This window comes from Danio rerio, chromosome 23 (genome assembly GCF_049306965.1).
Source record: "Danio rerio strain Tuebingen ecotype United States chromosome 23, GRCz12tu, whole genome shotgun sequence".
Lineage (NCBI taxonomy): Eukaryota > Metazoa > Chordata > Actinopteri > Cypriniformes > Danionidae > Danio > Danio rerio.
In genome coordinates this window covers 2,700,001-2,725,699 of record NC_133198.1, presented here as the reverse complement: position 1 = coordinate 2,725,699, position 25,699 = coordinate 2,700,001, and the positions used below count along the sequence as shown (strand labels likewise).

The window sequence follows — 25,699 nt, the reverse complement described above, 5'->3', positions numbered from 1 at the left end:
CTGGCACAGGATCCTCATTAATCTAAGTGTAAATCTCCCTTCTTTGCCATGCTCAGAATTTAGCGTTAGCGCTGTAAGATTTCACTGTAGAACGTGCTATGCGGAAGCTGAGGGACTGACTACTTTTCTACAACAGGTCAGCAAAGTTTGTGCATAGAGTCAATTGTCTAGTACCCCTCTTGTTTATGTTGCTCTCATGATAGAAACACCCCAGTTTGTGTATGAGCTTCCACTAACATGTGTTACTGATAAAAAAAACAACACAAGTCAAGTGTACACTTGTAAAAATAGTTTAATGCATGTGATTCAGGGGGCTAAATGAGTGAACGCGGGTGCTGACAGTATTGAAATGCACAATTAATTCATGATGGGGGAGGGGGGGATCGTTAAAATTCTCATTCGGTCACATTATTAACATTGTGATGCTGCAGATGTGATTTTAAGTCTGCCTCACATGATTAATCCAGAATTGATGAATATTAATAATTAAAAAAATGTCACACCAAAACAATGACGTACAAACACATCCTACACAGTTCTACACGTGATCTCATCTAGTAGCCAGAGACAAAATACAGTATCAGGATTAAAAATAGGAAGAAAAAACTTTCTGTACAGGTTTACCTTAGAGCAATAGGAAAAAAACAGCAGATAAAACTACTAATAATGTACAATTCACAGGTTTATTCAGCTGTCGGGATTACTTCGACTTCCTTCGCTTTGCCTGGGTGGGACTGGCTCCAGTGTTTGATTCTGCAAGACAGCAGGGAAAAAATGGTACTTTAGGGATCAATCATAATAATAAATGTTAATTTGATGTAAACAGTGATATAAAGTGGATCATTAAACGCATCCTAGCTATTAATAATAATAATAATAATTTAATAATAGACAATAAAAAGTACAGAGAGGAACATATTTCTGCTTGTTTTGATCTAGGTGGCTACTAACGATGGGTCATTCTTGAATGATTGGTTCATTTTGAATGTGACTAAGAGATTGATTCGTTAATTTGTGAATGCGCACACTAGGGTTGGGCGATGTCGACCAATTTGGCATCGTACGACGTCTAATGTGAAACATCGCGATGGGCAAACGATGGGCATCGTCGTCATAGGCGGAGCTGGGTTGATTATGAATAAATAATTAATTCATAACGAATTAATTATTTGTAGCCTACCGTTTCAGCTACTTGACCCGCATGGTCTTTGTTTCATCCATAAACAAATCATAAATAAATTAAGATAAGTTGCACACAAATTACCACCTGTCAATCACTTTTTCCGCGGGAGGTCGGTCGGTAAAAAAGGTGCACAACCAACAGTATCTGAGGTTTTCGCTAAAAGTACAAGTGTGAAAGACTGAAGCAGCGTACTGACGCTGTGACACGTTACCTGATAGATTCAAAAGATCGAAGAGTCGTTAGAGACAAGATTAATTATCACGTTTAACAACTATAGTGAGACGCGTTTCAACTACCTGACCCGCATGGTCTTTGTTTAACCCATAACCAAATCATAAATGAATAAGGATAAGTTACAGACATAATTACCACCTGTCAATCACTTTTTCCGCGGGACTCGTGAACTGGCAGAGTGATTGGTGTCGTTATAATGGCGTAGACAAACTTTGGTAATTAAGGTGCACAACCAACAGGAACCAGCCAACAGTATCTGACGTTTTCTTTTCACTAAAATTACTAAGAACAAGCATGAAAGCGAAAAATTTAACTAGTCTACTTACCCGCTGACTGCCTGGACCCCGCTGTCTCGAGCGCATGGCAGTGTGTGTGTGTGTTTGTGGTCACGTGATGTGCGTTTTCAGCAGTAATGTGGAAGGAGGGCTGCTCAGAAATGCTAGATAAAACGCCAGAGTGGATGTGCATCATTTTCGCTCTAAAATGCCATAAAAAAAATTAAGACGCATTAGTGTAAACGGGGCCAGAGTGTGTATTTTTCGCGAGCGGATTTGCAACGGGGCGGGGCATCGCGATGCCGGCTCAGCAACGTGGTGTCTGTCGGCCATCAGCGATGGATGATGGCATCGTCTATCAGCCCAACTCTAGTACACACAGGAAGTGCTAATTATACAAAGGTATAGGTAGGGATACCCCCTACTCTTTTTATTTTTATTTTTTTTTAAAGACATCCTGGGATTTTTAATGACCACAGAGAGTCAGGACCTCGGTTTAACTTCACATCCGGAAGATGGTGCTCACTGACAGTATAGTGTCCCCATCACTATACTGGGGCATTAGGACTCACACAGACCCCTTGCTGGCCTCATTAACAGCAACCTATTCTTTCCCATGTGGTTTCCCGTCCCGGTACTCACCAGATTCAGCCCTGCTTATCTTCAGTGTGCGACCATGTGAGAGCTGTAAAGAGCTAGCTATCTAAAGTTATGATGAAAGAACAACCTGATTAAGGACTAGAGGCATTAATGGTAACACTTTATAATAACTACACACTATAAATCATTTATTAAGCATTAGCAAATAGTGAATTCATTATGCGTTAAGCATTAACTCTACATTAATAAACGTTAGTAAGCAGTTTATAACTGCAGCTACAAATGCTCTATTCTTGACTTATAACCACATTTAAAATGTGCTTAATGATTGTATTTTCATACTATGTTAATGATTTATTTTTCATTACTAAATTAAGTATCACATTATTTACAAACCAGTAGTATTTAAGAGTAGTTGAGGAATTTTAGGATCATTCAGAATGAGTTAGTAAACGATTAATAAACTATTGAAATTAACGTTTATATGTCTTATTATTCAGGCATATACTAATAATTAACTAATATGTTAATAAATGCTTTATTAACTCAACTTTATGCAGTTTTGTGACCTAATCTAAAGTGAGGACTATTCATGCTTTATAAGTCCCTTATAAATGACAAATAAAGGCTCAGAATCAAATGAACTATAATCTTTGCAATCTTTTCTAAAATGTAAAATTACTGTAAAGTTTAAACATTGCTGAATAACAGGAGTGTCAAAATACAACAAAACTGGATGAAACAACAATATAATAATTAAACAATTTAATAAGATGCAATGTTTGAACTCTACAGTGATTTTATTTTAATTCAGGTTGCAAATATTTATTTTTTATTTGAAGTACAGTTTCATTTGTGTATCTTTAATTGAATAGGAATGAATAATGTCTTTTTTCCCTGTTTAGAATTTAACTGAGCCTTTATTTGTCATTTATAAAGGATTTATAAAGCATGAATAGTCCTCACTTTAGATTTGGTCACAAAACTGCATGAAGTTGAGTTAATAAAGCATTTATTAACATACATAGTGACCATTAATATATGCCTGAATAATAAGACATATAAATGTTGATTTCAATAGTTTATTAATCATTTACTAACTCATTCTGAATGATCCTAAAAACCCTCAACTACTCTTAAATACAAATGGTTTGTAAATAATTTGATACTTAATTTAGTAAAGAAAAATAAATCATTTACTAAGTATGAAAATACAATTATTAAGCACATTTTAAATATGGTGATAAGTCAAGAATAGAGCATTTGTAGCTGCAGTTATAAACTGTTTACTAACGTTTATTAATGTAGAGTTAATGCTTAACAGATAATGAATTCACTATTTGCTAATGCTTAATAAATGATTTATAGTGTGTAGTTATTATAAAGTGATACCACATTAATTAATACCCTTTTTTATCTCAATCTGTACATTTTAATATGTGCTGAAGAAACTACTCGAATCTTGGGCACAGGCTGCTTTAGTTTAAGACGATGACCACTGAACTAATAATAGATAGCTAATAGATTAAATAGCCTGAAGACCCAGGTAAGTAAATGTTCTTGACCATTTATGGATTCTTATTTGAAGGCTCTATTATAGTTTTGTCACTATCAAGAACTTTTATGTGTTAGAGAATCAACGTGTTTTAATTAAACTAGTTTCTACTTAAACGAAATGAGTGGAGGGTGGCTGATGGTCATAACTCAAAGGTCCGAGTCGATAAAATGATCTGAACATCCCATCACTGATGATAAGAACTAGTGACCTTTTCCCGTGTTAGAAGAAGCCGAGCCAGGCCGAGCAGCTCTTTTTCTCTGTCCGTTGTCAGATGCTTCCTCCTCGGGCTCCTTGTCTGTTCGTGAGCTTCGTCGACTAGGACCTTTAGCCTTCTCAGTGGAGGCCCTTGTATCCCTGGACAGGGAAGAAGGGCAACGGAGACAAAACAAATCAACCAGAAGGTTCACAGAGCGTAGTTAGTCTGCATTCGTACAGTCACTTGTATGCTATATATAAACACACACACAGACACACACACACACTAGTTTTCTGCTGTTTTAAAATTGAGCAAATGAGCACTTCTGGCCCTTGTGCAACTGAGGAATTCATACTTGCTGTTTTTCCTCATCTACCACAGATAACGTCCGTCTTGTAATGACCATATTTACTAAACGGTCATGCTGCCCTGCGCACGGACCCGTGCAGGGGATCTACAGGTCTGGTATATACATACCTTGGGGCTAAGTTGACGGGCGTCTTTCTTTTCTTTGCCCATCTGTTATAGAAGTGGAAAAACAGCGGTAAACTGCTTTGATGCTGAACAACATTTTTTCCTCCTTCCCCATATTTGAGTACAGATCAGGTTAAAGAATGATTTCATGAATCATTCCATGATTAGTGTCATGAGGTGAGATCATTCAGATTAATAAAATTACGCTGATTGAAACACTGAATCAACAAAGGTATGAAACACAGCCATTTTAAAATTCAGAGAATCACATAGAAATTAAAATGATGATGCAGAGGTCAGACAGTCTTCACACATGGTTGTGAGCATGAAGATAGTGTGTAGCTTATTAATGCAGTTTTCTTACCCTTGCTCTGCTGCAGTGGTAACACCTTGTCCTGTTAACAAAAAAACAAGACAATGAAATGAACTTTGTGCTAAACACTGTTCACGAATCTTACTTTTGTGTTTGCCAATTTCATCCTGGAAGCTGACTTGGGTCACGCAGTACTGAAGGTGTCACAGAATGGAAAACTGTATATACTAGGCATGTCTAAGCTCGGTCCTGCAAAGTTTAGTTCCAAGCCCAATCAGACACACCTGGGCTAGCTAATCAACCTCTTACTAGGCTTACTAGAAACATACTTGCAGGTGTGTTGAGGCAAGTTGATGCTAAAATCTGCAGGACACCGGCCTTCCAGGACCAAGTTTGGACACCCCTGGTATCAGGCACGTGCACACATAGGGCTCAACCTGTGCAGTGCACATGCCCTTTTTAGTCTTGGATAGAAAGTGGCCTTCCAAAATGATCAAACATGCCCCCGCGACGTGACACACCCTCGGTCCCGCCCTTCAGTAGGCGCGCGACAACACCGCTCTTGAGTACGCGTGCGACAACACCGCTCTTTAGTAGACAACTCCCCCCCCCCCCCCCCCCCTTTAAAAAATTTATCCTGCACATTCCCTTTGGACGGTCTCTGCACGGGCCTGCCTGGTATATACCTAGCATTGCTTGTCAAAGATCAAAACTTATCACTGTTTTCAATCACAGCGGGGGAAATAAGAATTGAACATGTTATGTTTTTTCCAGGGGAATAATATTTCTAAAGGAGTTGTTGACATGGAATTGGAGCAGATTTGGGTAAAAACACAAACAATACAAAAAAAAAAAATCAAACAAAAGAAAACTGAAATAGTAATTATGTGTAATAATGTACTGACACAAGCAGAGGGTACTGAACTACTGAAATGTGTTTAATACTTTCTATAAAAGGCTTTTGGGTGATGGGGGCTTAATGAAGAGAACGAAGTCACATGCATTGCTCAGGTGTGAGACTTCCAGTGTCAATCTTGATGGTTCTGTGGGTCTCGTCTACCAAATTTGAGCTTTATTTTGTATTTTCTATTGGATTTAGGACAGGTGATTGGCTGGGCCATTCTACAGCATGATTTTCTTTCTATTGATTTTTTTTATTCAGGGGCCGAGTAGCGTGGGCAGCAGTCTTAAGCCTGGTTTATACTTCTGTGTCAAGTGACCGGCGTAACTCACGGCGCAGGCAACGCGCGCAGCTGTGCATTTATATTTCTGCGCGCTGTCTCTGTTGGTCTGCATTAACACTTCCGAAACGCTAGTGGGCAGTGAGGCGTAAATGTTCCTCTGTGTTGAGTTTCTTCGCTGCTGCTGTGCTTTTCCTGAACACTTCCTGGATGTACAAGTGACTCAAACTCGCTCATTTTGAGGCAGGAAATGGCGGACGTGCAACAACTTTAACTATGAGGTAAACACAAAACAAAACTTTCCATCCAGAGCTCCTTCACGGGACTTCACACTTGTAAACAATCGCTCCATCAGGCTCGCGCCATTTGCGCGGCTCTCGGTCCCGCCCAGACTCGTCAGCGCTACCAAGCCGACAAATCACAGAGCTTGCGCTACGCGTTGTTGCGATGTGTAGTTACATTTTTTGAGAGGTGCACGTCAGTGATGCCGATGGCCACGGGGAAGGGCTATGCGTCAGCGCCGTAGCATACGCCGGTGTTTGACGCAGAAGTATAAATAAGCCTTTAGGAGAGAACCCCAGACTTCCCTCTCCCCAAACAGTTCCTTCAGCTCCTCCGGGGGGATTCCAAGGCATTCCCAGGCCAGCCGAGAGACATATTCCCTCCAGCGTGTCCTGGGTCTTCCCCGAGGCCTCCTCCCGGGGGGACATGCCTGGAACACCTCTCTAGGTAGGCATCCGAAACAAATGCCTGAGCCACCTCAGCTGACTTCTCTATATGGAGGAGCATCAAATCTACTCCAAGCTCCTTCCGGCTGACAGAGCTCCTCACCCTATCTATAAGGTTGCGCCCTGCCACCCAGCGAAGGAAACTCATTTTGGCCACTTGTATCCGAGATCTTGTCCTTTCAGTCATGACCCAAAGCTTCCTTAGAAGATGACAATGATAATCTCTTTACACATAATCTGACAATAAGAGCTATACGCAATAGATACACACTGTTTAAGTAACCAGGATGTTAACCGGGATGCTATTTTTCTCCCAGCTAAACAGTCACATACTTTCATGTACTTTGAGAGAAACCTCTGAAAATACTACCTACTCAGAAGTATGATTTTTGACAAAGAATACTCTCGTACGTGCAAATAGTTTTATAAATGTACATGAGAATCCAACTCTTGAAGTAACTAATGAAATTGCCTTTATGCAATCAAGCAGTTACCTGAGATGTTAGGAGCATCGGCAGGTGCTTCTTTTGTTTCAGTGGTGTCAGGTGCACTAGTCTCTGGCACTGAGAGTGGCTGCGGTTCACCAGAGAGCTGTGTAGATGTGGAGGAGCCAGAAGTTGTAGTGAGAGATGCTGGAACAGCAGCAGCAGATGCAGCAACAGAAACTGCCGGCAAACTAGAGAGTGGAGAAGAACTGGCAACAACACTAGAGAGTTGAAGCGTTCCAGAGGCAGAGGTTGGGGGTGGCATATTAGACACTAATGAAGAAGTAGGAACTGAAGTATTAGTGGGTGTGGGTTTAGGAGAAGACACTTTTGGAGGAAGTGCGGTCTGTTGAGATGCTATAGGAGCCGCTGGAACTGTCACTGGAGCAGAAGCCTGGACTGAAGATACGGTTTCAGATGTAACCACAGAAGAGACTTGAGATGTGGCAACCTCCAATGGTTTTCCTAATTGAGCAACAGCAATGCACTCTTTTAGTTCATTTTCATTGTTTGAAGGATTGGTCAGTGCAGTATTTTTGCTTAAAGCACTCTGAACTGGACTGCTTTTGGCTAGCATTGTTGCTGTTGTAGGCAGTGGACTTCTCCGGGATACCGTTGTAGGCCCTGGGCTAGAGCAAGCAGGTGGAGAGGCTAAAAGCTGCTGAAAGGGCGAGGACATGCCAGAATGAACGGGTGACTGCCCAACAGGACTAGGTTTCGAGCCACTAGCATCAGAAACACCATCCTGTTTCAGACCTCCAGGGCTTGGCTGCTGAGGTGGAGGTACTACGCTTACAGGGGAAGCCTGGCTTGCAGGAACTTGAACTTGAAGCTGCCCAATGAAAGTGCGGTTCTGCTGGGTAGTAGCAATGCTGACAGCAGGGGAGTGTGTCGGCATAGGTGTTGATGCTGGTGCTGAAGGTGCTGACGTAGTGGACATTGGGGTGGGAGTAAGTTGGATATTTGCAGAGACTAAAGGACCAACCATTGTGACAGGCTGAGACATGACGTTAGTATTTGATGGAACAGATGTAGCTTGGAATTTTGAAAAAACAGTTCCAGTGATGAACTGTGGACTTGATTGGTTAGGATTTGGCTGACGAACATCTGGAGTCCTAATGTTCTTATTGGGAACTGCCAGCACCTTGGAAACAACAGCAGAAGGAACTACAGAAGCAGTGTTGGTAGCAAAGCTAATTGGATTGGAGGTTACAAAGACTGTGATCTGGTTTTGCTGAGTTTGTGCTGATGAGATGGGCCTTTGTAAGACAGTTTGAGTTGCATTTGAGATGGGTATGAGATTATGATTCGAACTTACTGAAGGGTTGGAAATTGAAGTAAGGCTTAACAGCACAGCTTGGTTTGAACTAACACTTGACACAGCACTAACAGATGGCAAGTTTGCTGTGCTGCCAGGGATAAGATTTGGACTTGACACTGCAGCAGATTTAGGTTTCTGCTCCACTTCACTAGTGAGCAAAGATGCACCAATATTTAAGCTCTGAGAGACAACAGGATTAGATTGGTTCTCTTGAGCTAGTGGAGCATGGGGGCTCTCTTTCTGCACATGGACTACACCTACTGGATGAGTATTTTGTGATTTCATTTGCAAAGTTGGTGTTCCTGCATTGTCCAATAACTGATTCAGAGATGTTGGAGCATCTCGAAAAGCTGGTGATACAGCAGAGCTAAGGTCATGTTGTGGCATTGTCCGAGATTGTTGTTTATCATCAGTACGCTGTTCAACCAAATTGCTAGACTCTTGCCGTTTGGGTTCCTGAGGTGGCACCCGCGGGCTTGCCATTTTAGGGGCAGGGTGCTCTTTTAAATGAACTCCCTGATGCTGCTCTGGTTGTGTAGCAAGTACATGGCCATCTTTAACTGTATCAGTGATGTTGGGTAGGGTTTGCAGAGAACTTAAACTCTGCTGTGACTCTCCAGGACCTGCTGGTGGCAAAGATGCAGAAGTAGTTGAGACCACTGAAGTGGGGCTAACCATCATGTTTGGTGGACTAACCATCATTGTCTGTTGATGTGGTGATGTCAATGAAGCTTTGGCACCCTTCTGTCTTCCTGGGCTTGGAGTCGCAGCTTTTCTATTTGAGGCAGGGCTAGATCGTCGACTGTTACTGGGACTAGCCCTTTTAGCTTGTCCAACCCCCGTCTGTTTGTCTTGTTTTCCTCCAGAGTTTCCTAGGCCACCCCCTGCTGGATAAGACTGTGGGCCATTATTACTGCCACTGGAATTGTTATTGACAGGAAGAGTTGCTAGGCTTGGTGGAGCTTGGCCAATTGCTTTAAGAGTAGTTGGGTTAAGACCTTGCTGATCAAAGCCTCGGTTAAGGTTTGGCTGCCGTGGTGGCAGAGGAATGTTAATTTTTGGAGGGAAAAGACCAGCAATGGAGGCATTCAGTCTCTCAGGGGACAGATTTATTTCAGAAGGTTCAGTGCTAGGTGGACGGTTGGTTGGAGTTAAAGGGTGGTGATATGGTCGGGGACTGGCTCGGTTTGGGGTTTTAGGGCGAGAACTTTGGGATGTTGGGGGAGCACTGGGAAAGTGAATATTATGAGATTGCTGAGGCTGCTGTTGCGGACTAGCTCCTGTCTGGTGGGGCACTGATAATGGCACAGATTTCATTAAATGTGTATTAGAACCTTGGTTGGAAATGATTGGCTGATTTCCATTTCCTGATTGTTGACCAATTTCAGGGGGTCCTCGGTCCTGTAAGCTATGGTTTCCAGAAATGTCCTCCGGTGGTGTTGGCTGTCCAACCTCTGTAAGTGGTGTCCTTCTTGCTGGTCCAGCTAGAGGAGGATTCACCATGAGTGGCATGCCCCTGGCTTTATCAGGAGAGGGTGGGACACCTCCATGCCCTTGAAGATCAATCATTAAAGGAATGCTGCCAGGCTGTGATACAGGCATTCTCTGAGATGGATCATTGGGATTCACTAGACCCTTTGACATGTGCCCACCTTGCTGTAGTGGCATTCGATTCTTTGCTTCTTGCTGCATTTTAAGCATCAACATCATCTGTTGTTGCTGGTGCTGATGTTGTTGCTGTTGGGCTTGTTGTTGCTGCTGTACCTGTTGTTGCTGCTGTTGTGGCTGTGACTGTAGTTGCTGTTGGAGATGTTGTGGTGGCTGCTGTTGCTGCATTTGCATTGACTGTTGTGAATGAATCTGGGTCTGGACATGATGGGGCCCTTGTGATGTTCCAGCTTGACCTTGAGGACCCTGCATACTCTGCATTTGCATCTGTTGCTGTTGCATTTGCTGTTGCTGGATCTGTTGATGCTGCTGTTGCATCTGTTGCTGTTGCATTTGTTGCTGCTGCTGTTGTAACTGTTGCTGCTGCATTTGCTGCATCTGTTGCTGCTGCTGTGGGGGCATAAACTGCATAGGCATTTGCTGTAATACCCTTTGATCTCCAGACTGACCAGGCAGACCTGAAAAAATTAAATGTTAAGTAAATAAAAAATAAGCAAAATATATGCAAGACAATACTATGTTTTACATAATATTATGTATTATGTATTCATGAAATTAGAGACATTCAAGAATTTACCTGGTCGGTTAGAAAACTCAGATAGTTTGGAGTTAGAGTCAATGCCAGTCCCTTGATCACTACCCATCCCTTGCATCTCTGTTTCCTCCATTCCATGAGGCAGTGAATCCAGACCACTAAGACATGGATAAAGAAATGTTACAAACAGTTTAACGAAATTGTTTTTTCTGCTTAAGTGTAAAACATAAATCGATGAATAAAAATAACTTACCACATACTATCAGCAGACTGTTGTCCTTCACCTACTTTTGGTTTTTTCTTACGAGGAGGTTTCTTCTTTTTGGGCTTGGCCTGGTTACCAGCAGCCCCACCTGCTCCTTGCTTCCCGCCGGGACCAAACTGGCTGGCAGAAATATCACTTTGGAGAAGATTTACTAACAAGGGACTAGTTAACGTCACATCTTTGTTTACTTGAAATCCACCTGCTTGCCCACACTGGACTCCTATTGGCATCTGACCAGGAAATTGAGGATTGAAGGACATGCCATGACCAGGAAACTGGCCATTGCCGACCTGTAAATGTTGAGAGCCGCCCATCATGGCCTGCTGTTGCTGCTGATTCTGCAGGTCTTGAACCATCTGCTGGCCCATATCACCACTTCCACTACCATCTCCAAGTTGATGCTGATGTTGCTGACCAGCTTGTTGCTGCTGCAGCATCACCTGCTGTTGTTTTTGCTGAAGCTGTTGTTGTACTAAATGGTGATTTCCTGGAAGGCGCATTTGAGGCCCATGCATGCCCAATACTTGGTTGGGATTGCCATTTATTGGAATTTGTTGAGACTGTTGTTGTACCATTTGTTGATGGGGTTGCTGCAGCTGTTGTTGTTGTTGCTGTATTTGTGTCTGTTGAGGCTGTTGGTGTTGCAGTTGTAGTTGCTGCTGTTGTAATTGTTGTTGCTGAAGTTGCTGTTGCTGTAATTGCTGCTGTTGTTGCAAGTGAACCAGTTGCTGCTGCTGCTGCTGTTGTTGTTGCTGATGCTGTTGCGGAGTCATCTGTTGCTGACCCATCTGAGATTGGAACTCTGCCAAATTACCTTGAATGTTGGGTGATGGACCTCTCATCATCTGGCCTGGTATAACCCCAGGCTGAGCTTTTGAGCCAAATGCTTGCTTGTTACTCTGCATCTGACTAGCTACAATGTGTTCCATCATTGCATTTTGCTGCTGTTGTTGCTGCTGCTGCTGCTGTTGTTGTTGTTGTTGTTGCTGCTGCAGCATTAAGGCCTGATGTCCTGGTCCTGCACTGATTTGGTTTTGATTCTGCATGATCCCTTGACCCTGCGGTGGCATCATTTGCTTGGGCGGGGTCATTCCTCTTTGACCGGCATTCACTGGCCTAGACAGGACAGTCTGGCCCCCTGCTTGGCTTTGTGCCATTTGACTTTGGGAGGACACTACCGTTTGTGTTTGATGCTGAGTCTGTGGTACACCCATCATTTGAGTCTGAAGTCCTTGCTGAGGTTGTCCCATGGTACTACCTGAGGTGGTGCCTGGGGGTTGGGCTGGCATCCCAGTGTGGTGTGCCATTCCAGTGCCTTGAAGGGGATTTGATTGCATGTGGTTTGGTGCTGAGGCTGAAGACTGGACTCCTACAAAGAGATTTTAAGAGGTGTGAACAAATAAAAAAATAATAAATTTAAATAACAAAACCTAATTAAAACAATACACTCCATACGTGCATATCTTACCAGCATTTGCCATGCTTTGATTATTTTGTAGTTGGGGTGTACTACCTGCTCCAGTGGTAGTAACCTGACCTGGTGCAAAGTTCTGATTAACAGAAGTATTTGGGAACCCCATTGGCATTCGCTTAGGCATACCTGCAAAATAGATATTTTTAAATACAGGCCACTTAACTAATAACAATACATCATCACTTTCACATTAAACAGCTGATAACATACCTCCCATACCACCTTGAGCAAGCTGCGCATGCTGTGGAATGCCCATAAAGCCAGGCTGCATGTTTCCTTGCTGACCCATCACGGCTCTTCCTGGAGATCCAACACCTTGTCTAAATCCCTGTGGAGTTGTAGGACGAGAACCAAGTTGCCCCTGTCCCATCATTGGAGGAGTTCCAGGTGAGCCTTGTTGGAAAGGAGATGACGAGGAACCAGGAGACTTGGCTGCGAGATTCCCTTGAGGAGCAGAAGAGGGAGGCAGAGGAGGAGGTGCTCTTGACACGACTACACCTGGTGCTCCCTGAGGGCCTTTGGGCTGAGGGGTTGCAAACTGGTTTGGTCCTGTCTGCTGCTGTTGTTGTTGCAACTGATGTGGTGGCATTGCATTAAAAACCTGTCCAGCCTGCTGGCTTCCAAATGGGTATGGTGGTGGTGGATGATTGGGCGTCTGGACAGACGCCAACGAGGGTGGACGCTGCCCTATCTGTGGCTGTGGTGGAGCTTTTCTCCAGCCTGGTCCCATAGGGCCCTGGACAGGTGGTGGTTGAAGAACACCAGAGGGCAACTGGTTCCAGCCAGGAGGTACAGGCATCTGGTTGGAGGGGTTGAACGGCCCACGTGCACCACCTAATTGAGCCAGCTGAACCTGCTGCTGTTGGTGCTGCTGCTGTTGTTGTTGCTGAAGTTGCTGTAGCACTGCTGGATTCAACTGCCGGTTTGCCTGCATGGCTTGCATGTGATGTCCCTGCGGGCCCAAGTTGCCGAGTGGACCATGTCCCACTTGAGGATGCTGGAGCTGTTGTTGCTGTTGCTGTAAGGCCAGTCCTGACAGCATGGGATCCATTGTGTCTGGAAAGAAATGTAAATTAAAATGTAAAAACATTTAAAACATGAGATAAAAACTACATCTCTGATAATCAGATTAAAAAACATTACTTTTGACTATTTGGACATCCTGACAAATGAGGAGAACTGAGGAATAGAGTTACTCACAAATAAATGTTGCTATAAATCAATGGGTTTGAACTTTGACAGTTATGGAAAAGTAAAAAAAGAAGGGGAAAAACTCAAATTAACCAAAAAGAACATTTTTAATTTAAAAATAAATGAAATAAGAAACAAAAATCTAACTTTAGAGCTGTTTCTTAACATTTCTGTGTGGGGATTGATTTCTCAGAGGATGACAAAACATTGCTGCAACTCTGGTACAAGCTTGATTCATGGAGAAAATTAAAAAGCACTGCAGTGTTTGGGTGTTCAGTTTTTGTCTGATGTCAATAGTCTCCACCGAAATGTGAATATTCCATACAAAGTATTAAGCTGATCGGTCAGTTCTTGTCACGTTGTCACGAAGAGTTGAGTCGTTTTCATCTGGGTGTGCCTGGAAAGTGCGAGCGTCTCTATTAGGATAACAAACTTGTGCACGTGATATGTGAATGGCCCCTAAGGATGCCACCATTTGCGATCTCCAGCAGTTCTTCCTGCACAGACATGCTGGATTCAAATGATTTGCTGACAAAAGTGTTGCGGATCCATTCCTTGACAATTTGTGGGTCTTTCACCCACCCTTCCCCTTCACAAAGAAACTTTCCAAAGTCGTCTGTTGCTTACTCATTTTGCTAGCTTGTGGCTTACATTTTGGTGTTCAAGCAACCAGCCTACAGCAAAGAAAATATGGAAATTTTTCAAAATAAAAGATTTTTCTAAACAAAAGATCGTTCAGACTCATAATAAATTAAACAGAAATAATTAATGAGTTCTTGTGCAGCCTGGTACCAATTGAAATTAACACTGACTACAAGTTCCATTTATACAGAAACTGCTGCATTTAGTCTTTGTATGGAAGTATAAGGCATAAACAAGGGTAATTTATTTAAACCAACAAACGGCCAATACATTTGAATGTTTCTACCATTACCTGTCTGGGAAGGTGGTCTTGGTGCTCTTGGCTGCATCTGTCCAGCACTATTCGGTACCATACCCTGTCCTGGCATACTAGCCCCAGGAGGCATCATGGACACCGCAGGGTTATTCATTCGCATTCCAACTGAAAAAAAACAACAAGCATTTCTTCACAAAACATTCTGACTAATTACATTTTCAAGTCATTCTAAAGCAACTAACTGGATTGTTCAGGTGTTTATTGGGTAAAAGCCCAAATACACTGATAAGCTAATTTATTTCCATTCTTTATAAGGGAGTTACACAAGCAAAATTATAACTCTAATGTATCGTCTGCTGTGCCCACTAGAGTGTGCAGGTGAGCACAATAAGCAATTAAAATCCAAATCAAGCATTGCATACTTTATTAAAATTAAAATGACAATCACTTTTTAAAATGCATGACCCTTCAAACAACTATTTTATAAATAAGATATATTTTCCTTAATGGGAAATTAGCTATCAATTAAAACTGATTGCAGGTTTTTGCTTTTCCAATGTTTTATTAAATTCAATATTCAAATATTTAACATTTTTGACAGTCCTACAATACTATACTACTATGAAGCAGCTCGTCTGTGTTTATGTTTTACTCATGTCTGACTGGACAGAAGAAATTACCCAGACAAGATGGCCATGTCAAAGAAGGTGGAGCCTCAGAGCCACACCCACATATGGCATCATCACCACAAACCAATAATAACTCAAACGTGTGTTTAAAGCAAAACCTCTGCGGAGAGTTCACTTGATTTCTTCTGAAGTACATTGGGGCATTTAAAGGTCAACTCTGAAAGAGCAGAGCAGAACTCTGGTAAATACAGCAGCAGTGTGTTATTACCTTGACCCTGCTGCATGGGGAAACCAGCATCCATTCTCATCTGAGGAGGCGCACCGAGCGGTCCATTTACCCTGACTTCTTGACTCTGGCCTTGTCCAACCGCAACATTAATAGCTCCTTCACCTATACAAACCAGTCAAACATTAACAAGTTAATAGGGATAGATCGGCATCCATAGTCACATTTCAATCCTCAATCTGTACTCACTAACCTGGCAGATCTCAAGAAGCGATCACAATATGTGCATCACAAATGAATTCACATTCAATACACATTTGTTAGTCTGTTTTATTTTTCTACTGTCCATGGCATGTTTACACTGAGAAAGAGATGCATTTAAGAGACTCTTCTCTAATTTAAGGAGAAATCACCACCTTAAACTAAGGATACTGGAAGCCTGTGTTGGCATTTCTCCTGCGGTGTTGGTATCAGTGTGTGAAGTGCGGGAGAAGAGGGTTACATTGACAATCCAACACAATGGGCAGCACATTGAACACATTTTATAAGTGGTCAGAAACTTGTAAATAACTCATGAAAGAGTAAAGTTACATTAAAACAAAGCACACCATTGCTTTTCTTGTGAAATTCCCAATAAGTTTAATGTGTCAAATGACCCTCTTCCAACTGAAAGAACAAAAGTTGGATCCAAGATGGCCGACTTCAAAATGGCCATCATGGTCACCACCCATCTTGAAAAGTTTCCCCCCTCACATATACTAATGTGCCCCAAACAGGACGGTAATATCACCAAACCTTCCCCTTTTATTAATGTGTATCCATATAAATGGCCCACCCTGTGTGTGTGTGTGTGTGTGTGTGTGTGTGTGTGTGTGTATATATATATATATATATATATATATATCTCCGTAGTTTAGTTCAAGTCTACCTCAGAATAAAAAAAATTTAAAAACGCTACACGAGGAGTGGGCGTGGTGGTGGAGCAGGGAAAAAGAGATGTCAGTTGCCTCATCAAGTCAAGACAAAAAAAACCCCGACACAAAACAAAAGGACACCCATGATTTTATAGTTTACAAAGTTAAATGCAAAGAAATAAACCGTAATTTAATGGTCTGCTATGTATGTTATTCGTAATTTCATTATTCATAACTATGACCACAATTTGATATCATCATAAAGATAGTCATGTTTATATAAACACTATAAATGAGGAGGACTTCTCTCCTCCTGAATCTCAGGTCCGAATGCAAACACAGTGGATATTATCAGTACAGCAGGTCTCTTTCCCTGTCTATTTCGACCCTCAGCCCTGCCGGTAATCTGGAGAATTTTAAGCATGGGTGAACACAGCAGCACAGATATAGGCGATGTGTCTGAATGGTAAGGAACTCAACTGATAAAAGACAAAGTCCGCCATTCTCCAATTCTCGTACAGCTTTCTCGACAAAAATGCTTGCTGCACACAAACAGGTTGGGTGTTTCTGTGGGCCTGACGGCATTGTGGGGAAAAACATGCAACAAAGCCGGTAGATCATGGACAGAAACACATACAACCTTTCACAACTACCTAAATACTGCATGCTATCACACAACGTGGCAGGTCTGTCCATAATAGTCTGTCATCAAAAAGCACATGCTCTCATGAATAATTAAAAGAAGCAGGCTCTTTATCAGCTATGAATAATAACAAAAAACCGACGTGTCATCACTCCACTAGTGGATGCGCGCTACGTCACCGATGTCGCCCCAATGATGATTTTAAACCCAGAAGATGAAATTAGCCGACAAAAATGAAATCTAAATTATCCAGTTTTCCCCACAATTAAAGCTGACTGGTGCTAACATTGTCTTAACTCAGGGATGTCCAGACTCGGTCCTGGAGGGCCGGTGTCCTGCAAAGTGTAGTTTCAACCCCAATCAGAAACACCCCTGGTAACACCCTAGCTAATCAAGCTCTTACTAGGCAGTCTAGAAACATCCTTGCAGGTGTGTTGAAGCAAGTTGGAGCTAAAATCTGCAGGACACCGGCCCTCCAGGACAGAGTTTGGACACCCGTCTTAACTGATGCTCAACACACACATCTGTTAAAATCTGAATAAAAAATATTCTCCAAGGTGTCTCGAACCTTTAAGCAACAGTTCAAATCAAGACCTGTATGCACCAGTGGTTACTGATTAATGGGACGGGCCCTTACACACATACACAGACGCACACAAAGACACGTACCCTCGATCTGCACGGACAGGATGCCCAGATCCCGCAGCTGCTGCTGGTTGTTTTGGGCCAGGAGCCGCAGTCGCTCTGCCGCCTCCCTGGGGATGTTGAATGTGACACGGACACTGTTCCATGGCTCCACGCGCTCCGGCTCCAGCTTCTTCTTACCTTCAGCAGCAAATCAGCAATATCAGCCAGTAAGATTTTAGCTTAGCAACTTTACAATACAAGACAAAAACGGTACTGGTGGGACGCTAAGGCACTCGGTCGCCTCCCACCAGTGCTGATATACAGCCATATCGCACTGCTACTCGTGTGATATTGCTAATATATATATATATATATATATATATATATATATATATATATATATATATATATATTAGCGCTGTCAAAATTAGTGGGTTAACACATGCGATTAATTTTAAATAATTAACGCGTTTAAAAAAATTTACGCAGTTGCAGGTTTTTTTTACTTCCTGTTGTGGTGGACGTGTGTTTAACATGCAAGAAATGTGGAAAAGACCAAGGAAGCACTTTTTGAAGGCAAGTTCCAGTATAAAACAATTAGTCACATCACCAGGCTCTCCAGAGTTTCATGCAATTTCGGGTGTTTCATTTTTAACTTTCGACTTCTGTTGTAAGTTGATACCGCATGGCGAACAGAAAGAAAATCCTCCACATTTCGTGACTCGGTGTTCCTTTAAGGTAATAAAATCACTGCTTAGGTTACACGGTAGAATTTTAATAAGAGTATTATCTTAATCATATTAAAATCGGAGTATTGGTGTCTTAAGTGAATGTACTCAGAAAGTCTTTGGTGAAGTCGCGAGCTGTCAAAGACAGGGCATTACTCTGCCTTTCAGCATGAGCCCTCCAAGTTTAGCGTGTTTCCTCATTAAACGCAACGAAAGCGTTTGCTTCGCGTTGTTGTGTCAGAATCCTTGTGAAATACAGTAATACTTTAGGACACTTAGTTTAAGCAAATTTGATGAACGTGATCATGCGGGTTGAATCTGAGGGGAGTCGCTCCAGTATGGAAGGCCGTTGGGGCCAAAACGTCTGCAGCGCGTTGTGTGTGTTGTGTCTGTGTGTGTGTCTGTGTCAGGCCCGTTGAGGGGTGTCAGGGGTGGAGTGAGCGACGGATCTGAGTAGGGGTGTGTGCGCGCGAGACGTACCTGAAGGACTGTGGGGGTGAGTTGCGCGTGACATAGCCTACCTGAAGAGCTAGGAAGGATGGGGGGGAGAGGGGTGTGCAATGTATTTAACGACCGGTTTGCGAGAAATCATCATTCATTTGCGGGCATTTGGGAGTCTCTGTGCACTTGCGGGATACTCCTAGTCTTAGCAACTGGATGAATGTAAAGGAGGATTAAGCTAAATTGTTTCTACTCTATAACTAATGTTCTCAACTCACAGCAATAAAACTTTACAATGAGTGCAACAGTTTGTATTCTATAGTTTATTATTATAATTTTTCATTTTCCATATCTGCAATTCCTGTATTTTGGCATTTTTTTGCAGTCCACTTAGAATCCAACATGGAAATCAATGTTTTCTTTATTGGCATTGATTGTTTTGAAATTTAAATGTCATTAACATGCCTGTGTTTTAATTTCTGTAATAAATATGGCTGTCAAGCAGGATCTTGATGGTTTATTGTGGGTGTGTTGTTTACATGAAGAAATATGTGTTACAAGTTAAACAAAAATTCTATTAAACAATTATATTTTGAATTTAAATAGTTTATCTTGCGTTTACATTAATTTTACATTTGAATAGCCAAAATTACAAGTTTCAGTATTTTAAATGCGATTAATCGCGATTAATTAAAAAAAAAGTGTGATTAACTAGTTAATGTTTTAATCGATTGACAGCACTAATATATATATATATATATATATATATATATATATATATATATATATATATATATATATATATATATATATATATATATATATATGTAATACTACAATGCTATTGGTGCATTAAAAATTAATAATAATATATAAGTATTAGAGAAAGCCTTATATGGACTAAAATTAAAATGAAATTATGACCTAGAAAAAAATATTTAACTTATATATGATAATTAACAAATATTTAATTATATAATTATATATATTCAATTAATTTATGAATTGTATGACTGTTTTAGAGCCTACGAGAACACAATACTGACCAAAACATTTTTAAAATAAGCATCTACATCTAATGAAGCAGGGGTGTCCAAACATGAAATCAAGATTATTTTTCTAACCCCATTGGCAGATATTTTAGCTTGCTTTAAGGGAAAAACTCACTTCATTTGGACTTATTATTTCTGAAAGCCAAACAATATTATCCTTTATTCTGAGTGTAATCACAGAGTGCTCTGACCTAGCAGCAGCATATCTGGCATCCTGTTTAAGATGGCGTCCAGCTTCTCCTGAAAGTCCTCGTCATGCAGGTTCCCTTTGAAAGCCACATAGATGGTGGAGTCTGTGGTGGTGTTTTCATCTTCATCCTCCAGCCCAGAGTCGTGATCAGAGAGAGGTGCGTCTGGAGGAGACGGAGAGCCCAGGAGGAGCGGCTGATGCGCCATCGCCTTCACCGATACAGCCTCTGGAGACTCTGACACTGATCACAGACAAACAACAGCCGTTATCACCAATCAGAGCCGTGCAGTTAGACCTGTAGAGCTGCACGATACAGGGAAAATATAACCGTTTCAAGTTGCGATTCGATTAATCGCACAGCCCTACAGACAATGATCAAAAATGTGTCAGAATATTCCGCTTTCTGAAGGACTACGAGACACTGAAGATTGAGGAGCTAAAAATGCAGAGTTTAAATCGCAGAATTAAGTTTCAACTTACAATTTATTATGAAAACAATACCTTAATTGTTCAAAATGTTTCTTTTTTTATTGCATCTCATGTTTTAATGTATATCTTTTTCTCTGAGCAGAAGATATTGCACTAACCGCAATGGGCTGCATCATTATTATATTCATTCATTCATTCATTTTCTTGTCGGCTTAGTCCCTTTATTAATCCGGGGTCGCCACAGCGGAATGAACCGCCAACTTATCCAGCAAGTTTTTACGCAGCCCTTCCAGCCACAACCCATCTCTGGGAAACATCTACACACACACACTCATACACTACGGACAATTTAGCCTACACAATTCACCTGTACCGCATGTCTTTGGACTGTGGGGGAAACCGGAGCACCCGGTAGAAGCCCACGCGAAGGCAGGGAGAACATGCAAACTCCACACAGAAACGCCAACTGAGCTGAGGTTCGAACCAAAACCCCTCTAAAACCAGGCTGGTTTAAGCTGGATTCTTTAGCAGGGTTGTTTAACTACCACGCTAAGTTGAATATTGAGTATGAATTAGCATGCAAGGATGACTTTAACACAACATTAGCACTATGTATTTGACAATTAACAATGTTGTATTTTAATAGTATTGACTGCTAATATGATTTCCCTATGTAGATTTAGCAAATAATACTTTTCTGAAATTATATTATTAAGCAGAATGTGCGAATATAAACCAACTTTACATCTATAGGTGTCAACACGACACAGAGAAAACCTAAAAATAACGTCAGTAAATGGCAATAAACTCTTGCAATAATTATAATGAGATGTCAAATATTCTATTGACATACACGAATTGAGAGATTCACTGCAAACTGAGCACACTACAACCGATTAAACTGGTTAACACCTAAAAATATTATCATGTTGCCAACGAGATGTAACGTTATAATAACTGATGATGAGGTTCAAATGGGTTTATTTCTCTAGCATTAGCATTAGCATGAGCAAAACAAAGACAAACCACGTCAGTGCAGCTTACGACAAGCAACGTAACATTACGACGACTATACCGCTAGTTAATCGCACATGCATTAATAAAAAATAATATCCTGATTAACAAATGAGTAATTAATAATTATGAGTGGACTACACTTGGGCTAATGCATTAGCCACACAAACAGAGCCTCATTGGCCATTAGCACACTAATATAAATCGCGTTTCTTCATGCACTGAACGCGTTTACACCTTAATCTCTCACTAATGTTTCTGTAAGGTAATGAGATGATAAAACCTCACCGTTGTCAGTCCATCGGGAGTGGTTTTACTGCAGTAAACAGGCTTATGCTAACAGACGCTAACGGCGCGCTCTCGAGTTGCTGTGCGCGTACGTTCAGCGTGTGCGCGTGCCGTCGTTCACAAGACCGCGCGCTCGCGTCCGCTCTACTGTCATGTACACAAGATAGTTTTTTTCCCGGATTTTGTATCACCACCGTCCCTAAACTAATGCAAATGCAGGATATATGATCTAAATCAAATATATTTTCCTCCATTTTGTGTCCTTCCACTTCTCAAACCAAAGTTACACGCTGCTTATGTTCTTTTTTTAAGCAAAATATGAGGAAATCTTAATTATTCTCCCATACATGCTGATTTCTACAGTGCAAAGAACTTTTTGTTGACACTTTAAATTCATTGAATTTCCTTTGGCTTTCTTTGTTTATCATGGGTCGCCACAGCAGTATGAACTGCCGACTATTCAAGCATATATTTACGCAGACGATGCCCTTCAAGCTACAACCCAGTATTGGAAACATTCATACACACTCATTCACACTTACACACTACAGCCAATTTAGCTTATTCAATTCCCCTATAGTGCATGTGTTTGGACTCTAAACCCAGAGGAAACCCGATCACAAGGAGAACATGCAAACTCCATACAGAAATGTCAACTGACCCAGCCGGGACTCGAACTAGCAACCTTCTTGCTGTGAGGTGACAGTGCTAACCACTGCTATCTTTGGGGCTTCTCCACACAGTAACTCTCCTGGATGTGGGAAAGACAAGGTGGACTCATCACAGAACAGTACATGTTTTACATTGTCCACAGCCCAGATTTGGGCTGCTGGCACTATTGAAACCGGTGTTTGGCATTGGCTCTAGTGAGCAAAGATTTGGCTATGGCAGGGGTGTCCAAACTCAGTCCTGGAGGGCCGGTGTCCTGCATAGTTTAGCTCCAACTACCTTCAATACACTTCCCTGGAAATTTCTATATAGTTAGATTAGCTGGTCCAGGTGTGATTAATTGGGGTTGGAACTAAATATGCAGAACACCGGCCCTCCAAGACCGAGTTTGGACACCCCTGGCATGGGTGTGGTAGTGGGGGGAAAAGTGGACCTGACTACCCAGGGCCCCATCTAGGGAGAGGGCCCTTTGAAATCCCACCAATTTTTTTTTTTTTTTTTGTAGCCTACTTCGAATTAATTGGCCCCTCCAATTGATGTCAATGTCATTATTTATTTCAAAATATATTGATAACACATAACATATAATGCTGATTTGTGTACAGTCATTACTAGGGAAACCGTAATACTTCAGCGCTCCTAAAGCGCCCCCTTGTGACGGAGAATGAATTTTTATTTCCAATAAATTTTTTCAGCTGTTTATGGTCAAATTATTGGAATTATCGATCCATGTGTAAATGTGAAAGAAGTTAATGTGCCTTTTAAAAATCTAAACAATTAAGTAATACTAATATAAGAAATTATATACTTGATTTATCCCTTTTATTGGTATAAAGGTTGAAATGTCATTGTATTAGATTGAGCACAAGTAGGCCAAATGCATCAATTTGGTGGTGAATGAAAGAACCAGTCATTATTATAATCTGACTTGATTATAGATTAAAACACTATGTGTGCATGTATATATTTAAATAATTTTAAAAAAATGTGTAGGGGGCCCACTGACATTGAGAGTGTACAGGGCCCAGAATTTGGTGCTAGTTCCCTGACCCCTGGGCTATGGTTATTGACCCTGTGGAGCTCCTGACCAACATTTTTGCTGAAAACAGGAGTTGAGCTGCACATTTGATTGTGCCGTGGGTTGATCAACTGTGGTTTAACGATCTTTTGGATACAATGCAGGGTAGCACTCGGACATCCCTTTCAGACAGCTTCCTCTTGCGTCCTCAGTTACTTCTTTTGGATGTGGTTCTTTTTTTTCGTGGTTTGCTGACATTACTCTGGACACCGCGGCTCTTGGTAATCACAAAGACTTGCTAGACGAGGAAATTTTTTGGTGAACTGTCCCTTTAGGAGGAGCTCATGTCAGTGTCAGTCAACCGATTGTCTCTCAGAGGAACAAACATGTGCGTATCAAACATGATCTGCTTTAAAAACTACATTAGAATTGACACCCAAAAATCAAAACAAAACTACAGCATTAGTCATGACTTATATTTTATATTTATATTTGTTTTAATAAAAACCAAGTTTAGATCTGTGGGGTTTCGGAGATGTCTGCATCACCATATGGGGCATTAGAACAGGACGTGTGTTTGGATATAACGTGTTGTTTGACCACACTTTGTTATTATTGTTCATTTATTCCTTTGGTGGAGATTAGAACTGAATTCAGAAATAGTTTTGAGACAAATCTTTGCGCTTAACAAACTAAATTAAATATGTAGGCTAATGGATGTCTTCAGTGGAGTGAGTTTCCACCGTTTCCTCACTCCACCAAAGTAAAGGAGTAAAGAGTAAAAATAAAGTAAAGAGGCTGAATGGAGGAGGCTCGTTCTTTATCCTTACGCTGCAGATGCTCTGTTTAACTGTTTTTTCACTAGTGAAGCCTTTCATTTTTCTACAAAGTCCGCCATGTAAATAGCAAATGCACCATCACGTATCACACCTGACTCTTAAAAGGATTGTGGGACAAGACTGATTGGTTTAATGCATGTTATGCTCAAACCACACCCAGAACTCATTAAGACACAGGTGTCAAACTCAGTTCCAAAAGGGCCGCAGCTCTGCACAGTTTAGTTCCAACCCTAATTAAACACACCTGATCAAACTAATTGAGTCCTTCAGGCCTGTTTGAAACCTACAGGTAAGTGTGTTGGAGCAGGGTTGGAACTAAACTGTGCAGGGCTTCGGCCCTCCAGGAATTGAGTTTGACACCCCTGCATTAAGAGAATAAGCATAAGCCTGTTAGACCAGGCGCAGAGCGTATTTTTCCATCCTTAAAATAGCAAAAGTGGATTCAGACACGCCCTTAATGCTTTTGCGCCATGAGCTTTAGACTTTGAGCCTAGATCATTAAACTTTGAGCCCCTAAATAATCAGTAAAAGTTTGCACAGAATTTAAGCAAAGTAGTTTCACATGACTTTAAAAACATTCAGGTCTCCAGCTCAAATGTCTGGAAGCACTTCTCCAGGAGGTATCAGTTTAAAAAAAAAGCAGTCAAAAAGTGTCCAGCACGGTTTATTTTGACATTTTCAAGCATCCCACAATGCACTTCATGCACGATTTTAAAACTAAAAGTGTGCTCAGTTGGACTCCAGAAAAAGATTAACATTTAGATTTTTTCACTTTACAATATGTACTGTAAAAAGTGCTTTTCTTACTTGAAGCTCTTGTCTCGTTTCCGGTCCAGATATATAAAATATATACAGTTGCAATCAGAATTATTCACCCCCCTGTTTATTTTTTCCCCAATTTCTGTTTAACGGAGAGATTTCTTCAACACATTCCTCAACATAATAGTTTTATTAACTCATCTCTAATCACTGATTTATTTTATCTTTGTCATGATGACAGCACAGAATATTTTACTCATTGTCCATTTTTGAAAAAGTTATAAGCAAAGACTGTTTTAGGGAAGGTTTAATTTCTGCATTATCCAAGACGATGGTCTCAGGATCAAAGGAATCTTCAAATTGTAAATTAATAGCTTGGAGATTAGATCTTAAGGAGGATATTTCTACAGAAGACTGGATGAAGACATGCGAGGAAGCTCAATCACTAACAATAAACACTCGTCTGGAACTGTTACAATATAAATGGTTGATGAGGATTTACATAACTCCAGTTTTATTGCATAAATATAATCAAAATAATCCAGATAGTTGCTTGAGATGCAGGCACCATAAAGGAACGTTGTATCACTGTATACGGGAATATAAAGAACTTTTGGAAAGGTGTGAAAGTAATTATAGAAAATATTCTTGAGG

At 41.2% G+C, this 25,699-nt stretch overlaps 1 protein-coding gene across 4 annotated transcripts; it reads right to left on the bottom strand.

Annotated features, from left to right (window-relative positions):
- Nucleotides 1-274: 274 nt before the first annotated feature.
- ncoa6 (nuclear receptor coactivator 6) lies at nt 275-21,856 on the bottom strand. Of its 4 annotated transcripts, none has more exons than XM_005170565.6 (14): nt 21,761-21,856; nt 20,031-20,270; nt 17,661-17,816; nt 15,477-15,599; nt 14,610-14,744; nt 12,701-13,546; nt 12,485-12,616; nt 11,005-12,385; nt 10,794-10,909; nt 7,237-10,674; nt 4,885-4,915; nt 4,524-4,565; nt 4,059-4,204; nt 275-753 (listed from the first exon to the last, which is right to left on the bottom strand). In XM_005170565.6, exons 2-14 carry the CDS (start codon nt 20,233-20,235, stop codon nt 701-703), a joined length of 6,804 nt encoding a protein of 2,267 aa, XP_005170622.2. In that variant the 5' UTR covers nt 20,236-20,270; nt 21,761-21,856; the 3' UTR covers nt 275-700. The 4 variants fall into 4 exon arrangements, with proteins under 4 accessions (XP_005170622.2, XP_001918997.5, XP_005170623.2 ...); XM_001918962.9 differs by having other exon boundaries at nt 14,616-14,744; XM_005170566.6 differs by lacking the exon at nt 4,524-4,565.
- Between the last annotated feature and the right edge of the window lie 3,843 nt (nt 21,857-25,699).